The sequence below is a fragment of the Delphinus delphis genome, chromosome 10, assembly GCF_949987515.2.
Source record: "Delphinus delphis chromosome 10, mDelDel1.2, whole genome shotgun sequence".
In the NCBI taxonomy this organism is placed as follows: Eukaryota; Metazoa; Chordata; class Mammalia; order Artiodactyla; family Delphinidae; genus Delphinus; species Delphinus delphis.
This window is the reverse complement of record NC_082692.2, coordinates 16146607-16167355: the sequence shown is the minus strand read 5'-3', so window position 1 is coordinate 16167355 and position 20749 is coordinate 16146607. Positions and strand designations below refer to the sequence as shown.

At 38.1% G+C, this 20749-nt stretch overlaps 1 protein-coding gene across 4 annotated transcripts in view; it reads right to left on the bottom strand.

Annotated features, from left to right (window-relative positions):
- CDKAL1 (CDK5 regulatory subunit associated protein 1 like 1) overlaps positions 1 to 20749 on the bottom strand; it is a 654211-nt gene that overhangs the window by 543053 nt on the left and 90409 nt on the right. For all 4 annotated transcript variants that reach the window (XM_060023566.1, XM_060023563.1, XM_060023565.1 and 1 more), the window contains one exon: positions 10135 to 10219. In XM_060023566.1, coding sequence (XP_059879549.1) covers positions 10135 to 10219 — 85 coding nt within the window. The remainder of the gene's footprint in view (positions 1 to 10134; positions 10220 to 20749) is intronic.

Below are 20749 nucleotides of genomic sequence, written 5' to 3'. Positions count from 1 at the left end.
GGACTTTGCACTATATAAAGAAAAATAAACCCCCTATCTTATTTAAGCTTCTACTTTTAGGGTCCTCTATGACATGGGGTTGAACTTAATTTCTAAGTAATGCAATCTAATAGGAAAGAGATACAGAAGAAGTTCTGTGAAAAGCTACAGAGGAAGACACTTGTTCTGACAGAGGCAGGGAGTGGAGGGGGGGTGAGGAGAAAAAACATACAGAGAAAGCAAACACATGAGTTGGTTCATTCATTTGTTCAACTATTATTGGCAACCACTGTGTTAGGTGCTGGGCTACAGGTAAAAGACATAGTGGCTGTCCCTAAGGAACTCTGAAATGGGTTGCAGACAGATGAAGATACGATTAAAATACAGGGTTATTTATAGGGGCAGCCACACACAGCTGTGCCGGATTGTGTCTACAAGAACTGACATCTTTTCCTAATCCCACAAAGGTAACATCCACTCATCAAAGCCTGTACCCAAAGGTGCCTCAAGGACTGCCCTCAGCCCCTGAGCTATAAAAACAGTAACAGAGGTAAACATAAGGTACTTTGAGTAGAATCTGCACCCACACATAAGACTATTAACTAAAGGCAGAGTGGTTACCTGAGGATTTTGTTTATCCTTCACTGCCACCCCTTATCCAATTTTTGATGATCACAGACAACCATTCCTTAATGCAGTCTAAAATCAATGTAACTATTTTAATATGGCCCAGAGGACACCTAAACCTAATTGTAACCATAAATAAGGAACAGAAATAGTTAACATTTAATATTTTAATATTGTGTGCTATGGGTTTAAAGGTCATCAGTTAATAAACAACACTACTGAGTGACCAAAAATTAAGAAAGATTATGTTTTTCACACTTAGAGCATACAAGAAGGGGAGTAAAAAAATACGTTTCTTTTTTTCTCTGCTGTTGTATTAAAACACACACCAAGAATAAGTAGAATGTCTTTCAAACCAAAACAATAGGAAATCACTCCTGGCTGAAAGCACAGGCTTAGATCATGTTGATTTCTTCTTTAATCCTGCTGAAGCAAGTTTCTGCATGCTTTCTGGGGCCTCCACCTACAGAGCTGTTAGGACAACAGCCAACACATATATTTAATTACATAAGTATTCAATGCTATCAGCCAGCTGTTGCCAGTACATAATACTCTGACCTCTTTCACTTACTCTCTTGCTTAAAATGCCAAGAACAAAGCAACTGTTGATGTAACAGTAATCATGAAATATGCAAAATACTGTTCTCCAAAAAGATTTTTGATAGCTATGAAACTCAGTTTTGCATTTTATAATGATTTATTACATCTAAACTGCTTTTTCTGTTCCTGATTTGCAAATTAAGTAACTTATCTTACAACTGTAAATTTAACTATTCCTTCATTTTTTTAAAGTCAACCAGGAATTCAATCCTAAAATATACTTTCTCCTTTACTCCCCATCAAATTTCTCACTGAGATTTATCATGTAATAGTCTCCCTGCACTCCCATTCGTCTCCATGTTTTCCATGGATAGGGGACAAACAACTAAAGTCTGTAGCAGGAAATGTGTCAAAATCTGCTCTGAATTATGTAACTCTCACCCCTCACTTTAGGAATCAACAGAGAACTCTTCATTTATGTTTCCAGAAAGCATGTTCCTCTAATACCATCATTAACCCCAGACTAGCTGACAGAGAAAAAACAATACAAAGTCCTAGCATCAACAGAAAGTAGACTAAACAGACCCATGACTTAAGACTTGAATAATATGAATTCACATATGGTAGACAGTAAGAAGACCTAACACATAAACAGCAACTTATCCAGAGAAATTTGGCCTTCATCAAATCAGCTTTCAATTCAATGCAAAACTCAGTGCCAAATATTTACCAGGCACTGTACCAGAGACCAAGGATCCCTCAGTAAACAAGTGAGACAACATCACTGTCTGCGTAGATCTTACTGTTCCACTCTTCTCTCAAAGATCCTATATCAAGTCAACCTCTCCAAAACATCTACTTCTTACCCCACAACAGCCATGTTGATTTCTTTCTCCCACTTTGGTGTTTTTTAATGTTTTTTGCTCATTCATTGAAACTGGACAATCTGATATTCAAATGTAAGACAAGTGTTGTGATATTAATATAGTTATATAATTAATAATACACTTAACACAAAATAATACATTAGCAATGACTTGCTGATGCCCTGACAGCAGAATGATGCCAAGCACTCATCCCAAAACAGGAAGAATCAATCCATTTAAAACCTAAGTGTACAAACACACGTTGAGTACAGACTGTGTGTCTAAAACAAGGTCTAACGCTACCTGGTTTTTATCTACACCTTTGTTACCCTTTGACTCAAGATGAGATGCTTCAATTAATCCAGTGGCCAAGGTCCTGAAGCAGAGCCAGTCCACTTAGTTTGGCAAGAAGAACAGGGTCCTGCCACTCGCAGCTGAGCTTCTGCCAAGACCAAGCAATACTCCAAGAAGGGAGAACAGTTCTCACTCCTTTTACTACTTTACTCTGGAAAGAAACTGTGGACCAATAGTGGCAAGCACAAGTTTCTTATCTCATTTAGGACAAGAAGGGGCAGGTTTCTTCCTAGTTTATAAGCAAAACATAAAAAGCAAAACAGCACGATTTCTTAAAAAGAGGGCCCTTTAGTACAATCTTTGCAAATTAGAATGTTCTTTCCCCTTTTTGCAAATATACAGCCTGTCTCTACAAGGGATTCACAGGTGCCTTGGGAGTCTCTTCTCAGAACAGCTGACAAGCAAGTCTTACTCCATGAATGGTATCTGTTTCCCAAGAAAAGGAAAATCATTACATGGTAGAGTCAGAGGGTCAAAGACTTCATAAAAAAGGATTTTCCTGAGGTCAATAACCTGACCTCAAGACCACAATCTAGTAGAGAGCCAAATATGTAAACAAATAATAAAATGTAATATGCAACAATAGATGTTTGTACGGGATAAAGAAGTAGCACAGAACAGAGGGTGATTAACTCTGGGGACCCTGGAGGTAAAGGGTGGGAGTTAGAAGGGAGATAACCTTGCACACAGCATTACCTTTGATATGAGTCCCACAAGATGACTAGGTTGCCAAGTAGAATTACATGGGGTGCATGAGTGTGTGTGTGTGTGTGTGTGTGTGTGTGTGTGTGTGTGTGGGCGCACGTGAGCATGTACATGCACACATGCATGCCTTTGGGGGAAAGGGAGAGCATGTTCCAAGGAATAGGAAAAACATATGCAAACACATTATATGTCTGGAAAATCATACAATTTAGGCAAGAAGTAAAATTCTATGGAGGAGTGGCGAGAAAAGAGGCCATAGAGGTAGGCAAGGAACAGATTATTTTAAAAGACCTTTTTACACTAGGAAATTATATCTTTATCATGTAGCTGAGAAGGAACCATTACAGGGTGTGAAGGAGAGGAACGCATGAACTGGAACAGAAAAGGAGCTGAGAACAAGCTTAACTTCTACTGTAATAGAAGAGCAAGAGATATTGAGGACCATAACTAAGACATTAGCAATAGGGATGGAGAGAAAGGATTAAATTCAAAAGATATGTGTCTAGTTTGTGGCAATCTGATGAAACATGAGAACACAGTGGTTCACTGCAAGTTCCAAGAAGCAACAAAACACTAACAACACTGGGCAAAAGTAATGAGAAGGAAGGAATCAAAGGGAGGAAGGAAAAGACATTTTAGAAGTAGAATCAGTTCTGAAGGATGGAAAATAGGGGAGGGAAAGAGGGAGTCAAAGAAAACTCCCAGACTATCTGATAGGTGACCTTGTAACCAAACAAGACAGGCAATTCGAACAGGAACATTAGCTGGGGAAAAGGTGAGGCAGATAATGAAGAGGCTCTGACATGATGATTTAAAGTGTCAACTTTAAGGGGCATCTAAATGGAAAAGTCCAGAAAGCAGCTGGACATACAATGGACATACAAGTTTGGTTCTTGGAAGGAGAGACCAGGGTCAGAAACAGAAATTTGGGAGTAATCAACACACAGATAGTATCTAAATAGTGGAAGTAGATGAGAAATGGTAGGAGGAAACGTAAACTCATGTTAAAAATAGCACTGTTTGGAGAAAAACAATAGCCTTAGACAAAACTTAACTGACAATATATATTAAGTCAAACAGTACAATATTTTGAACTAACTTTCCATATAGAGGGAAACCTTTAAGGTGGGAAAGGATAGCTGGAACCATGAGACTGTGACTGGTAAAAAGCAAACAATGAACGACACTTGAAACAATAACATAAAAGTGCTACTGAACTAAAGCCATTTCATACTAGAAAAACCAAAATTAAAATATCTAAGTTTTAAGAAAAAACCCACAGTCTACAACATTAAAAAATAAGTTTAACAAAAGAACTTGCGTTACCTAACCTGTTTCTTGAAAAAGGCCAAACTAAAACCTAGTATTCTTTATCTCCCAATGCCAATTTTTTAATTAAAAAAATAAAGATAACCTGATTACTAACAAATCTAGTTAGAAACAGAATGAGTCGAGTTTTTTTTCTTTTTTTAAACTGTATAATTACTAACTGAAAAGGAAAGCACTTCTCTGTTCGTAATAAGTCAGCTTTTGTGAAGGCAATTTATTTTACAAATTCAAGTTGAAACAATATTCTGATGCCTCCCCCCAACTTCAGTTTACAATGAAGAACTCAAAGTCAAATCCACATAAAGCAAAAAATCTTTTCATAATAGGAGTGAACATCCAATAATTTACTTGATCAACAGAACGCTATTTCTAAAAAGAGCTCTCCTTTAAACAGAAGATATAATACAAAGCAGGTTATCCTGTCTGAACATACACTTTTCTTCTTTGTCCATTTCTCCTTATATTTCCATTGTTCTTTCAAGTAATTTCACTGAGATATCTAAACCATCCCTTCAACATTACCATTTATTTCTACAGGCAAAGGTGGTTCAAAGAACTAGTGACTCATCTATCTACTATCAGTGTGGCTAAACCACAGTGCCCATTTGGGTTAATAACACACAAGGTCAAACAGAGGTTGACAGTCCATGATCAAAGCAAGCTGGCTATTCTTTCTGTCATTTATATAGAACACACAAGACGTGTTTATCTTCACCAGCCTCTGAATGACCTCCTTTAGGTGGCATGGAAAAGATTCCACATTTCTATAAAGCACTAACCAAAGGAGTTTTCTTATTTGATACTCTCATTAAGAGCAAATTTTATTTTTTTGAAACTTTTGATCTTTTTCGTTTACTCAAGAACCCCTCAAGTTTAAGGCCATATTGTCTAAATCAAATTGGTTTAATGCATAAAACAAGGACAGGGCAACTGGCAAATGCTCAAGAGGAAAGAGTATGCATACAACAGGCTGCCACCACAAAACATGGGCCTCATTAGAGATTTTTTCAAAATTAGTAAAGGCAATAGCATTTAACATTTCAAAGTTCAAAAGGCAGCCAGAAAAGTCATTCTTAACTCCTTTTTTACTACTTAAAACTCCTACTGTCTTATCAATCTGAACATCAATAATACAAACACTGTAAAGTCTTAGTAATTAGATCAACCAGTAGAAAGTACTGAGCAGTACAGCCTACGGATTAACACGTATGCACTTTCATGCCAGGTATGTAACTTGGACTAGATTAAGGAATTATTTAAAAGTAGAATGATTTACTGTCAGCATTACTGTATAAAATGAAAATTTCCAAATAATTTTAAGCCATTATTCTCTGTGACCAAGGTTAAATAATACTTCCAATATATTTTATACTGTGAAGTTGCAAAACTAATACTTTTGACCACCACCACCAAGAGAAGAAAAAAAAAAGGCCCTGGCTGTCTTGTCACAAATTCACAATTCTGGGATCTTATGCATTGATTACATGAAAGATAGTAAATCTCTCAGTTTTCTTTCTTTTCTCCTGTTAAAACAAGAGGGTCCTACTGCCTGGTAGCTCAGGAGAAATAAAATGAGTTGATAATAGACAAACAACTATTAAATATCAAAAATACATATGGCACAGAGAACTACGTTCAATATCCTATGATAAACCATAATGGAAATTATATAAAGAAAGAATGTATATATATGTATAACTGAATCACTTTGCTGTACAGCATTAATTAACACAACACTGTAAATCAACTATACTTCAATAAAAAAAATTTCTACAGTCGAATAAAAAGAATACATTGGGAGAGAGACAAAAGCAGATGATCAGAAATTAAGGCGAACGCTCAGAAATAAGTGGCAAAGTGAAGCAATCATGATTTGTAGGGGGTTCAGGTTAGAAAAAAAGAGCCTCCAGCCCATCCTGAAAATGGGTGAATATGAGCATAAGGCATTAGGTGCAGCTGAACAAGGGGAGATGAAACACCCTATCAGGGCCTCCTTGAATTTAAATGTTGCCTCACTGTCATGGGGGAAAAAGTGCATGCTCATGAGGAGGCTGAAGGGAAAGGATGGAGCTGGAGGTTGAGAGAAGACAATGTGTCGCATGACTGAAGGTGTAATAAAGTTTACGAACTATTTTTCTTTGTTTTGCTTTGTTAGGAGACAGTGGTGAAAGGGGGGGAACATTTAAATAAAGCAAAATGCTTGACAAGAGTAGGTAATCTTTCACCGAAAGTCTTTAAGTGTATAAATGTCACTTGAATTTGACATTTTCTCAATGTTAATTGTTACTGTGCCTTCTACAGGATTATATTTATTCTGGAAGCAAATCCAACGTTAGCTTAGGTGGTATGTTAACAAGAACTAGCTGCGATTAGCAAAAGCTTTCAAAGCCATTTAAAAAAATACTTAATCACCTATAATACTGTTTTTAAATTTTCTTTCAAGCAAGCAGAATAGTGCATTAAAGGAACCTGTGCTCTCTACCACTAGTGTTGTAGTGTTAAAATGACAAACATCTTAAGTGATTACCTCACTTAATCTTTCAAACACCGTATCATTACCTTGAACTGCATTCACAAGAGTTTATGTAAGAAAACCCATTGACACAAGTTATATTTGAGTTTTTAAATAAACTTTTAGAAACAGTCTAGAAGTGTATCGGTTAATCACATTTTAAAATTGATAATCACACAAACTGAATTCTCTGGGGTTTGTACTTAGAGGCTATCAGTAGCACTAAAGTATCTTTGTATCTTATGCCTCTCCTATAGGAGAAAAAGTAGATAATCAGGGAACATGATAGACTTTCCATAAAAGGCATTCTTTGAAAATAAGCAGCACCTGGTAAACATCCTGCTCTGCTCTTGGTTTAATTCTCCCTTCTTCTGGTCCTAACCATGACCCTAACTCCCCTGTTCCATCTCACATCACCACCACCCTCCTAAGCCTCCCACCATCGTTCAGGTAACAACTCTTCTCTGCTCCTTCCATGATTTCTAAGTTGAGGAAACCATCATATTCAACTATCGCTTCTATGGAAACAATGCAAAATCTGTACCTCTAGTGGTGCCTCTTTGATATCTGCCTCAATTCTGTAACTGCTTATCTGACTTCTTTACCTGGTATTAAATTTAACATCGCACAGGCTCTAGTGAGACTACCTAGGTTAACATCCCACCTCCACCACTTATGAACTCAACAGCTTTAGAGAACTTCATCTGCAAAACAGATGCTTCTTCATCTGTAAAACAGAAATAAAATTGGAACCTACAACTCGTTGGTAGACTGCAAGAATTAAACTAGATAATATCTAATTGATGTAAAGCACTTTCAACAGTGCCTGCCACATAGAAGACACTTGATAAAAATCAAATATTATCCATTACTTTATTATAACATTTAGCTGTAACTTTAAATACAGCACATTCAAAAACAAAAACATGTCTTCCTTCAAACTGGAGAACAAAAAGGCACTAGCGGTATCAAACATCTAGACTTATTATAAATCTATACTAATTATGACTATGTCAGGTAAGCAGTAGTAGAATAAGCACCAAAATAAAGAAACAGATCAGTGGAACCAAATAGAGAGCCCACAGACAGACCCAACCATCTATGGACACTCAGCCTATGACAGAGTGGATAATATATAGATAAAAGGAGAAAAAATAAATGATACTGGGAAAAGTCAGGGTCTACACAGAAAATAAATAAATAAAATGGGATCCTCTTCCTGGTATCATACCAAAAAAACTCAACTCCAGATGAATTATAAACCTGAATGTAAGAAGTAAAAACCATGGAATTTTTAGGAGAAAATACATAGAATATCTTAACTTCAGAGTAAGGAAAGACTTCTTAAACAGTAAGAGCACGGACCCAAAGGCAAAGGTTGACAAATTTTAAGCCAGAATTTCTCTTCATCCTAAGATACCATAAAAGAAAGTGAAAGATAAGCCACAATTGATACAACATATGTAATATGTAAGGATTAGTATACAGAATACATTTAATGTATTCCCACAAACAAATAATAAAAAAATAACAGGGAAATATATTTAAAGAGCCACTTCACAGAAAAGGAAAATCTAAATGGCAAATAAACATATAAAAGGATGCTCAACATCACTAGTAATCACAGAAACACAAATTAAGACCACATTGAGATACCATCTCCACCACCAGATGGGCAAAAATTTACAACCCTGACCATATCAAGTACTGGCAAAGAGTGGAGAACAACCACACCCATCCATGACTGGTGGGAGTGAGCGCCAGTACATCCGTTGGGGGAAAAGTTCATCATTACCTAAAACTTTGAATATGCACACACCTGTGACCCAATAATTCCTAGGTACATATCCTAAAATAACTCTTGCACATCCGCACCAGAAAACATGTTCAAAATATTCAGAGCAGCAGTGCTCATGAAAACAAAACACAGGGAAAACTCAAAACTCTTTCAATAATAAAATGGATAAATTGTGACAAATTCATTCAGTAAAATACTATGAATGGCCAGTTATTTTACATCCATCAACATGGATAAATCTAAAAGCAAAATGTTAAGGAAAAGAAGCAAATCTCAGAACACAAACAGTGTAAGTCCAATAAATATAAAAGAGGGCAAAACTAAACAACACATTGTTTAGAGATATATTTAATAGATGATAAATTTACTAATAAAAGGAAGGGAATGACCCACAAAAGTCAGGATAAAGGTTACATCTCAGGGATATGACTGAAAGAGGGACAACGGGGCAGTTTCTAAGGTCTCAGCAATGCTTTATTTCTTATGCTGGGTGGTAGATATTAGGTGTTAAGTTTGTTAACCTTATTTAAACTGTACATGTTTCATAAACTCATTTATGTATGATATATTTCACAATAAAACCAATGGGGTGGGGGTTGAGTTTGAGAGTGAAGTCAGGAAATGAAAATTCTTAACAAGTCTCTCGGGGGACTTCCCTGGAGGTCCCACGGTTAAGATTCCGCGCTTCCACTGCAGGGGGTTTGATCCCTGGTCCAGGAACTAAGATCTCACGTGCTGCGCAGCACAGCCAAAAATTTTAAGTCTCTCGGGGAAGGCAAGAAGAAAAATAGGACCAGAGCTAAAAGGGGTGTATGGGGCTGAGTAGGTCTGAGCTTGTTTAAATACCAATGAAAACGCACCAATGGGGTTGGAGAGATAAAATAGAGGTGAATGAGGAAATAATTTATAGAATGAAGGTTGTAAGAAGTGGGTAGAGTGGGTGGAGTATGATTCAGAGATGTGAAAAAAAGATACTTCTTTCACTGTAACTTGAGGAACAATTCAAGAACCACGGATTACATGCCCGCTCCCCCAATAAACTGTACTTCTCTTGACGGCCAGCCATTATGAGAACAGTGCTAATGGACAGGGAAGAGAAAAGAGGTAAGGACTGCTCTGGATAGTTTCAAAATGTAGAGACTGGATTCCCTGAGAAAAGTATGTTGTTAATACTTGACAGATATTCAAATCACCTATTAGCTAACTTCACAAATACTCAAATACCTATTAGAAAAGTCTACCTTAAAGTTTTATTCCTTACCAGATAAATTCAAAACAGTATAATGCCCAAAGTCCAACTCATACTTTTGTTGATAACATACTGAGTATTTGTAATGTTAGGAATCTTTTAAAAGCTAACTTCCTGAAAATTAATTCTTACATCACTTATAAAAAGATAAGAAAAAAAATCAACATCCACTTACTTAATTGAGTTTCTAAAGTGGTCTTCAGCCGGATTTTTTACAGTACAACTATTCAGGAGCCATAAGTCTGCCTCTGATGCATTTTCTATTAAAAAGATAAATATGAAAAAGAAAAGTAAGTATCACATTTAATCAGCCAAAAGTATCCAAGTGCTTACTCAGATGGCACTGGGACCACAGGGGGAGAGGAGAGAGAGCTAGTGGGTAGAGTCAAGTAAACAGGCAATTACAACATAGTAGATAACTGCTTCAGCATGGAAACATTGGTGAGAAATAAATATTAAAATATATAACCTGTGCTATTATCTTCTCATTTAAAATATAAAGAGGATAAGCATTTTCTTCAAACATTTTGAATACTTGCGAGTATTTAATACTAACAAAAACTAAAGTGAAACTGGCCTAATCTTACCTCTGAATATGAAATTAATTGCCCCTTTTTAGGCTGTGTGTTAATATTTTTCAAGCACATGTATTATACACTGAATATTCTTCAGCTTGAGATGTTACTAAAAATATTGTTTGTCTTCTTTGAAAAAGTTAATGATTTACATCAAAGTGAGTCTTTTATTCCTCACTAATTTGATTAGATACTGTTATACACTATAACAAACTCACTAGCAACACAACAAATTACCCAAACCAAACCCGTCACGTTTATTGAAATGAATATGTACGTATGTATGTATGTATGGCTGCACTGGGTCTTCATTGCTATGCGCAGGCTTTCTCCAGTTGGGGTGAGCGGGGGCTACTCTTCGTTGCGGTGTGTGGGCTTCTCATTGCGGTGGCTTCTCTTGTTGCAGAGCACAGGTTCTAGGCGCGAGGGCTTCAGTAGTTGTGGTAAGCAGGCTGCGGTAGTTGTGGCTCGTGGGCTGTAGAGCGCAGACTCAGTAGTTGTGGTGCACGGGCTTAGGTTCTCCGCGGCATGTGGGATCTTCCCAGACCAGGGCTCGAACCCATGTCCCCTTCATTAGTAGGCGGATTCTTAACCACTGCACCACCAGGGAAGTCCCTCGAAATGAATTTATAAATGCCTGAAGTGCTTGATGCTATTCCAACAGCCTTGCTGCCTAAAAGGACTTATACATTAAAATAGGATTACCACAATGAAAGGAAAACCAAAGTTGAAAACTGCAGCACCTTCAATGTTATTTCAACAAGAACAGAAGCAGAGGTCAAAAGACATGAAGAACTAAGGACATATGGATGTCTGTGTGTACATTCTCTACCTGGGAATGGAGCTTCCAGTGAGAGCATTACATGCGGGGGATGGTGAGCACATCCAAGCTTCTGGTAACTTGGTAAAACTTTTTCCCCAAACATTTTGTTATAAAAATGGTAAATTTTTTACAAAGAGATAAGATCCACAAATTCTTGAAAAGGAAAGCTCCTCATTACTATACATCAGCTGAATACTAGGATCCCTCCTAGCTTGTCTCCCTCCTTCCATTCATACTCCCCATCCCCACCCAGTCGTCTATTTTCCCACCCAGCAGCCAGAGTGGCCTTTCGTAAAACAGCAATCTGATGACGCCACTTGCCTGCTCAAACTTGGTAATGACGAGTATTCACCGACCTCTTCTAGTTCCCTCCAAGTTAGTCCCCACAATGCCACCGAAAAGATAATCCTCTAGTAGCAATCTGACCATAGTACCTTTTCAACCTTACAGTGATTTACAATTGGTATTCAAGACCTATCCAGATCTCCACCTCCTCAACTGCAATATTCATTTCTCCCTATATTCATCTGTCCTTCCAGGCACACCAAACCAAATTCCTCAAGCTTGCACTATTCCATCTGCCTAGAACACCTTTATTTTCTTCACAGAATGACAGCTCATACCCCTTTCACCTGCCTATCCACCTGGCTAACTCCTTGTCATCCTTCAGTTTCAGCTCGATGTTTGTGAGATGCCCCCTCTCTGCACTCCCACAGTAGACTGTCTAGACTATTCTTGCACTTTACAATTCTGTATTAAAATAATTCATTTTTCCAGCCTGTCTTTATTACTATTTAAGAGATATTGAAGACATTTTTTTCTGCCGCTCTCTGAATGTCCAAGACCTAACACAGATTGTTCTACTTACGAGCATAGATCAGTCAACTATCAAAACACAATGAGGATTTACTATGTGTCAGGCTCTGTTCTAAGTACTAGGGATATGAGAGTGAAACCAGTTTCCACCCTCAAGGAGTTTACAGCCTTAAAGAGGAAGTCTGACCAAAACAAAAGACAGAAGTAAGCAAGATAATTTCAGGTACCAGTCAATGATATTAAGATGATTAAAGAGAGTACTGAACAGAGAATAATTGTGGGGTTGCTGGTCAAAATAAGTCTCCCTTGGGGGCTTCCCTGGTGGCGCGGTAGTTGAGAATCTGCCTGCTAATGCAGGGGACATGGGTTTGAGCCCTGGTCTGGGAAGATCCCACATGCCGCGGAGCAACTAGGCCCGTGAGCCACAACTACTGAGCCTGCACGTCTGGAGCCTGTGTTCCGCAACAAGAGAGGTCACGATAGTGAGAGGCCCCTGCTTGCCACAACTAGAGAAAGCCCTCGCACAGAAAAGAAGACCCAACACAGCCAAAAATAAATAAATAAATTTTTTTAAAAAAAGTAACAAATGTTCAAGTACAATTGGTGTCAAAAAAAAAAAGTCTCCCTTGGAAGCTTAAATCTGAGTTGAGACTTAAACAATGGGAAGGAATCTGCCACGCAAAGATCAGAAGAAAGAGCATTCCAATGAGAAAATAGCACAAGTGCAGAGGCCATGAAACAGGCCCAAGCTTGCCATGTTCCAGTAACAGAGAGAAGACCAGTGTGATTGGACCCAGGGAGAGAAAGGTCTGAGAGGTGGGCAGGAACCAGATAATATTGGCAAGTTAAGAAAATTACATTTATTCTAAGAGTAATGAGAAGTCACCACTGGGTTTCAAACATGAACTAATTCCTACTTCAGAAATCCCATTATGGAAACACTGTGAATAAAAGTCTGTAGATGGGGTAAAAGCAAAAGAAGTGGGGAGAAAAGTAAAGGCAAGAAAATCAGCTGGAAGCTGAGACACTGGTCTAAGGGTAAGAGAAAGACCGCAGAAACCTGGACTGGGATTATAGCAATGGCAAGAATGAGAAGTGAATGGAGGCGTGTTTTGGAGGTAGAATTAAAAGAATTCACTGTTAGATCAGGTATAAGTCGTGCAAGAAGGCATCATGTAGGATCGCTAAACACATGGAAAAGATTCTGGCCTGAGCACCAGTTACTGAGGTGCCATTTACTGAGATGAGGGAGGCCTGGAAAGGCACGGATTTGGGGAACAGAGAATCGATAGTTCTGTTGTGGCCATGTTTTGTTTGAAATCCCTATTAAATGTCCAACTAGAAATACCGATCAGCCACTTGTATATATGAAACCAAAGCTCACAGGAGTCCTCCAGGCTGGAGACACAAATGGGAGAATCTAAACCCTAAAAAGATACCTGAATTTAGAGGAATGGATGTGCTCACCTAAGGAGAGAATGTAGGGTGGGGGGAAAAAGGAGAGAGAAAAAGCAGAAGACAGAACATCGGGTTGTTCAAAGGTCTGATGGAGTTGAGATGAGAAAAGGACATGGGAAAGGAACAGCCAATAAGATAAGGAGATAAAAACTAGGGAGCATGGTGTCACAGAAATCCAGAGAAGGAAGTACTTTAAAAAGAAATAATCAATTGTGTTAAATGCTAAGAGTTCAAGAAAGATATCTGTATAAATACTAGTATTGTTACCAAAAAAAATAAGATGGTCCTCCACCCTTTTTCATTTTGCTTTCTCAATTTTGAGTATTTGCTTGCTCTGTGCCAACTTACAATCACCCAGCAAAGGCCCTTTTTTAAGGTTTTTAAACAACACAGAAAACAAACTCACTACCAAAGGGGAGTGAAGAGGAAAATCGTATATGGCTATTTGCCAGTAAGTAATGTGATCCCACATGTTCTGCCCCCTATGAACACATTTCCTGGGTTTTAAGATGCCATCAACTATAAGAAACACAACCAAATTTGTAGCAGCTCTTCAAGAGAGGTGGAACATTATTCTCTGTTCTTTAAAGTTTTAAGATACATCCCAACTTCAAACATTAATATAGGAGGCAGAGTGGGGGTGAGATGCATCTGAAACAGAAGAAATAAGCTAGTATTTGGCGTGTCTACCTTAGAGCAGCAGCATCTAGAACAATCAGGAAATACCAGAAGATGTGCAGTTTCTAGAACCTCATCACCCCAAATAACTGTTCAAATATCCTACTGCTAGTAGGTAATTAGGTTACTGGGTTAACTATCTGCTAAGAGAAGGTTAACAGCTTATGTTCTCGCCTTAATCAGAGCATCCATGTCAGGTTCTCCAGTGTCTGGGACAGGGAAACAGAATTAGAGAGGAGAACACAGGCGACAGGACTAGGGAAATGGGCAAGAAAGGACCACGGAAGGGAAAGGCAGTAAGAAGGCACCAAGACTGGAGGCACAGACTTCGAGAAGACCCAGGAAACAATTCTACCTACCGTGACACCTGTCCTCCAACACTTGTCCTTGTTAACCCGGGACATGCAGCTGAAAATCATCTGCACATAAGCCAAGTATTGCCAATGCCAGAGCTGCGCTATCAGTACTGGGGTAAAAAGCTACACATCTGAGGCTAGCCAGATGGACTCTAGCCCTCAAGATTTGACTACTTACAGTCTTTCATTATTTCAAATGGCGCTGCAATGAATAGCACTGTACATATATCATTTTGTATTTTTCCCGGATTACCTGTGGAATCAAGTCCAAAAAGGTGTGACTGTTGGGTCAAAGGATAAATTCCCCTCCATAAAGGGTGCATGGCTTCACATTCCCATGAGCAATGCATGAGACTGCCCATCTACCCACAGCATCACCCATGGAGTGTGCTATCAAACCTCTGTACTTCTGGCAATGCGGTGAGAAACAGGAAGCCCGTGGGATTTGAACTGTGCATTTCTCTTATTAAGAATGAGTTGAGCATTTTTTCACATGTTTAAGGGCCTTTGCAGAGTTGGGGGTTTTTTCCCCCCCTGTTTTCCATCTGTTCAGATCTTTAGCCCATTTTTCTATCAGGATAGTCATTTTAATCTCTAGTTTTAATTTACAAATATACACAAATATACACACACACACACAAAGAGGATGTTAATCTTTTGTTTATGATAGAAGTTACAATATTTTGTCCCGGCTTGTTATTTTACTTTTTTATAGTTTCTTCATGCTTTTTTATATTCAGGATATCAAATTTATCAAACTTTTCTCTTTTTTAAATTTTACTGTAGTTGATTTACAACGTTCTGTTAATTTCCGCTGTATAGCAAAGTGACTCAGTTATACATATATATATATATTCTTTTTCATATTCTTTTCCATTATGGTTTATCACAGGACATTGAATATAATTCCCTGTGCTATACAGTAGGACCCTGTTGTTTATCCATCCTATATATAATAGTTTGTATCTGCTAATCTATCAAACTTTTCTCTTACTGCTTCCAGATTTTCAGTCATAATTAGAAAGTTTCCTCTACTCCCAGATTATTAAGGAATTCACCCATGTTTTATTTTAATACACATAGGGTTTTACATTTAGATGTTTGCTCTATTAGAACTTTACCCCGATGTACATTGGTCTCACTGAATTTTTTTAATGCGAAATGAAATAAGATCCCTTGTGCTCATACCAAATTGGAAAATATTAGAAAGTATGGTACTACCTAGTGCTAGCAAAGGAATGGGGAAGCTGGCAAGCTCTACTCTGTTGATGAAGTCTATTCTGACAAAACTCTTTGGAATGCAACATGGGAATAGCTGTCAAAAATTTAAATGTGCATGAGAATTTCTCCTACACATGCTTGTAGGATACTTGCACCACACACACATATTTATATACAAACACACAGATATACATATATATGTACACACATATAAATTTTAAAATTCACATGGAAGATTACTGACAAGGCAAAAAACTTGGAAAGCCTACATATCCATTACAAGGAGACTGGTTAAATAAATTATGAGACTGCATCTAAAATGCCATTCAGCTGTTAAAAAAGCAAGATAAATCTGTAAGTACTAATTTATAATAATCTTTGTTATATCATCAGATGAAAGCAAGGTGAAGAGTAGGTCTTGAATTTCACTTGTGTTTTAAAATGGAAAAAGAGGAAATCCTGTTCTAAGTAAAAAAACAAAAATTCTCGAAGCATAAATATGAAACTGTTTGAGGTGTTTGCCCTTGGAAATCAGATGAAGGTTCAGCTGGACTCCAATACTGTCTTAATATGCACTTTTATAGTCTCTTTTTTTTGTTTAAACTTGCATGGATATTACTTTTATAATTTTATAAAGTTTAACCCTGAGAAGGGGCACATTAATATTTAATTTACCTCTGTCTTCATTGTTTGAATTTCTAACAGCATTTAAACTAAACTAAAAAAAACTAATCAAGCCTTTAAAAAAATTGTTTTAATTTCCTTTTTCATAGGGCTCAGAATCAATAGTGTTCTTTCATTTTAAGGTAAGAACATAAACTATTTTCCTGCTGTGATCCATCATGAAAACAGTGACCTGATATACATTTTCTGGGACTTTTCTCCCCACTGCTAAAAGCTTTTGCACTCACTGAACCAAGAAAATGATGGTCATTGACACACCACCCACTTTGAGTGTGAGGATGGAGAAACAAACTATTATTTGTTTTAATTGAAACGCATTTACTTTCCAAACTATTTCTTTATGTATACAAGATAAATTACTTCTAAATCCAAAGTAATAAAAATCTGATTGGCAATAATGACAATAGCTAACATTATTGAGTACATATTATGTACCCAGCAATGAGCCAAGCACCTCATACTCCTTTTTTTCCCCCATTTAATCCTCCCAATTTGAGGTGGGTTCAACTTTTACTCCAGTTTTACAGAGGGGGAATCTAAGGCTTAGATTCCTGTGCCTAAAATCACACAGTAAGAGAGGGGCCAGGATTAGAAATCCAGACAAACAGACTTCAGAGACTGTAAATTTAAGGAAATTAGAATGCCTCATTAGGGGCTCTTCGCTTCTTGATCAAAAATAATATAGACAATACCTAAAAACAAAGTAAAAAATGTATTACATGACCTTGAGGTTGCCTCATGATACTACTTCTAATAAGACAAATAACTAGGCTTCAAATGGAGCTGTTTGGCTATTTCCAAAATTTCCAAGATGCTGAACATGTCAGCTCTTGGCCATCCGTTATCAGTGGGAAACAGGCAAGTAAAGAAAGAATTAATACTGAGTGCATATAAAATGGATAACTGGGCTTCCCTGGTGGCGTAGCGGTTGGGGGTCCGCCTGCCAATGCAGGGGGACGCGGGTTCGTGCCCCGGTCCGGGAAGATCCCACAATGCCGTGGAGCAGCTGGGCCCGTGAGCCACGGCCGCTGAGCCTGCATGTCCGGAGCCTGTGCTCCGCGACAGCAGAGGCCACAACAGTGAGAGGCCTGCGTACCGCAAAAAAAAAAAAAAAAAAGGATGACTAATAAGAACCTGCTATAAAAAAAAATTAATAAAATAAAATTCAAACAAAAAAAAAATACCGAGTGCAGGAGCATTACTGCAGAGCACAGGCCGACTTTCAAAGCAACCAATCTTCCCTTCCCCCTGCAGCCTTCTGCATAATGGTGGCATTACAGAAGAGATGGGCATGGTTCATATCAACAGTACCCACAATAAACCATTTACCTTACACAACTGTTCCATCTGAAAGTCAACTAGGGGCGCAGCCTCAAACAGTAAGAGGAGCCTTACAACTACTTAAATCCATAGATTTAAGTAAGGCAGCTAGGCAAGCTGATACAAATAAAAATTCATTAAGAACAAAACGAAGAGGGAGAAAAGTCTTGATCATTTTGGACCCAACAGCATTTGGGGGGAATTTTTTACCACAGAACTCTGGAAGGCAAGGCAAGTCCAAACAGTTTAAATGTCCATTATGTTTAATCACAGCTGGGAGTTTATTTATGTAATACAGATCATTGGATGCCTACTAAAAACTCAGAGAATAGAGCATGCTATAATACAAAAATTTTAAAGCACCTTTAAGGAGCATACTGAAAAAATCTTAAAACCAATAAAAGGCAAAACAAAAATTCTAGTCAACAGATTCATATTTTCCTTCCACATTTCATTTACTGTTCTTCCTAGGGACTGTGTAAATGCACAGCATGGAGTAACCATGCTTCAAAATCCATTTTATAAAAGCAAAGTGACCCACGACAAAGAATGCTCCCTTTAACCAGCTAGGCTTGGAGGAGTGGGAGGCTGGGGAGAAGACAGGCAGAAAAAGAAGGTGTAGGAAAGATGCAGAGGAGAAATGAAAGAGACAGACAGACTGACAGAGCATCTCTAGCTCCCACGCTGAAATACGTAGAGCAAGAACGGCCCCTCCTCCACTGTGCAGTGTTGGTGACTGTTCGGCATGTTTCTGAGTGAAACACAGCAGCTCCTGGGGAAAGCACTTAGGCTTGGAGATGACACGCATAATGAGTTTGTTCTTTTAAAACAGTCATGCTGAGCGCTTCACAGAAATAAGATGAGGAAACCAAGGGTCAGCTTGAACTCTGTTTACTGTATGAAGGGAAAAGAACATTTTTTTCTCCTAAATGAGAAATAATAGCTGGCAAAACTCTACCAGTAAGTACTGAAGATTAATTATATAGCGAAACAGACCTGGTCATAATCAAAATCAGAGCGCTAGACAGACAGACCGTTTACTTACTATGTAGAACAGAACACTGCTAATATTCCCCCATTCTCTTTCCAGATCAAATTGCTCTGCTGATCCCTATACATAATTACTTCAGAAGTAACTGTGTCTAAAGAATCCCTAAAAGGATATCTATTTCTAGGTGTTAAATAGGTTTGTAAACTAAGAAGCAATAAATACACCAAATGGACTTTAGAGGGGACTGCGTGATCTGGTCCCCACCCCTCTATCCAAAGCCCACCTTGTATGCTACTATGTTCCTGCCACACTGAGCCTTTAGGCCCTCAGGCCTAATAAGTAAAATTCAAATGTTGAGATGACCAAAATCTAATTGGAAAAAAGTGCGCAAAGTCTATGAACAGTTTACGAAGGAAGAAACACATATGGCTCTTGAACATACAAAAAGATGTTGAACCCCATTCTTAATCAATGAAAACTAAAACTGCACCCCCCAAAAAAACTGTACCATTTTTCTTCACTTGCTATATTGTCAAAATCCCAAAAGTTTGATAACACACTGAACTGATGTAACCATGAGGAAACAGGCACTCTCATGCATTGCTGGTGGGAATACAAACTAGGCCACCACCTATGGAGGCAATTTGACATGATCTCCCAAAATGGCAAATGCATATCCTCTGACCAAGCAGTTCCAAGAATTTAGCTATGACAAACGTACTTGCACAGGTGCAAAGTCATTAACTGCAGCTTTATTTCTAACAGCAAAAGGTGACTGACTAAAGACATTTTAGTTTATTCAGAATTGAGACTCCTATGGGGGGAGAGATAAATTAGGAGTTTGGGATTAACATATATACACTACTATATATAAAATAGATAATCAATAAGGACCTACTGTATAGCACAGGGAATTCTACTCAATAATCTGTAATAACCTATATGGGAAAGGAATCTGAAAAAGAATGGATAAATGTATATGTATAACTGAATCACTCTGCCATACACCTGAAACTAACACAACATTGTAAATCAACTATACTCTAATATAAAATAAAAATTAAATTAAAAGAAAAAAGAATTGGGCTTCCCTGGTAGTGCAGTGGTTGAGAGTCTGCCTGCTGATGCAGGGGACACAGGTTCGTGCCCCAGTCCGGGAAGATCCCACATGCCGTGGAGCAGCTGGGCCCACGAGCCATGGCCACTGAGCCTGCGCGTCCGGAGCCTGTGCTCCGCAACGGGAGAGGCCACAACAGTGAGAGGCCCGCGTACCGCAAAAAAAAAAAAAAAAAAAAGAATTGAGACTCTTATAAGCTACTTACAAAAGAAAAAAAAAAAAATAGAATAACCTCGAAGTCCTAATATAAAAAGATCTCCAGGACACATTGTTCAAAGAAAATAATAAGACACTAAAAATATATATACACTATGCTACCACTGGAAACTGAGAATACATATTCACATTTGCTTGTATTCATATTAAAAAAAATTCTGGATGTACATCAGAAACAAATAGCAATGGCTGGGATGGGGAGGAAGGAGTCGAATAGGACTGATGGGAGACAAGAGGAAGATTTTTTTCCTTGTATAACTTACTTTTTATTTTTGAACCTATTCAAAAGTTAAGCATTTTCAAAGTAAAAAAGCAACTGTAAAAACTGTAGCTTGTCTTAATCCTCCTATCTTCCCATTTCTTTACTCCTTCCATAGTCAAACATCTGGAAAGACGTGTCTGTCTGTACCAGATGTACTCTGCCACCTCCCATCCACTCCTCCACCACTTCATTTTGATGAAGACCTTCAACCGCTCTCCACTCCCCGGACACCACTTTCATCGAGGGAACTGATGGCAAATGCCATAGACAGCA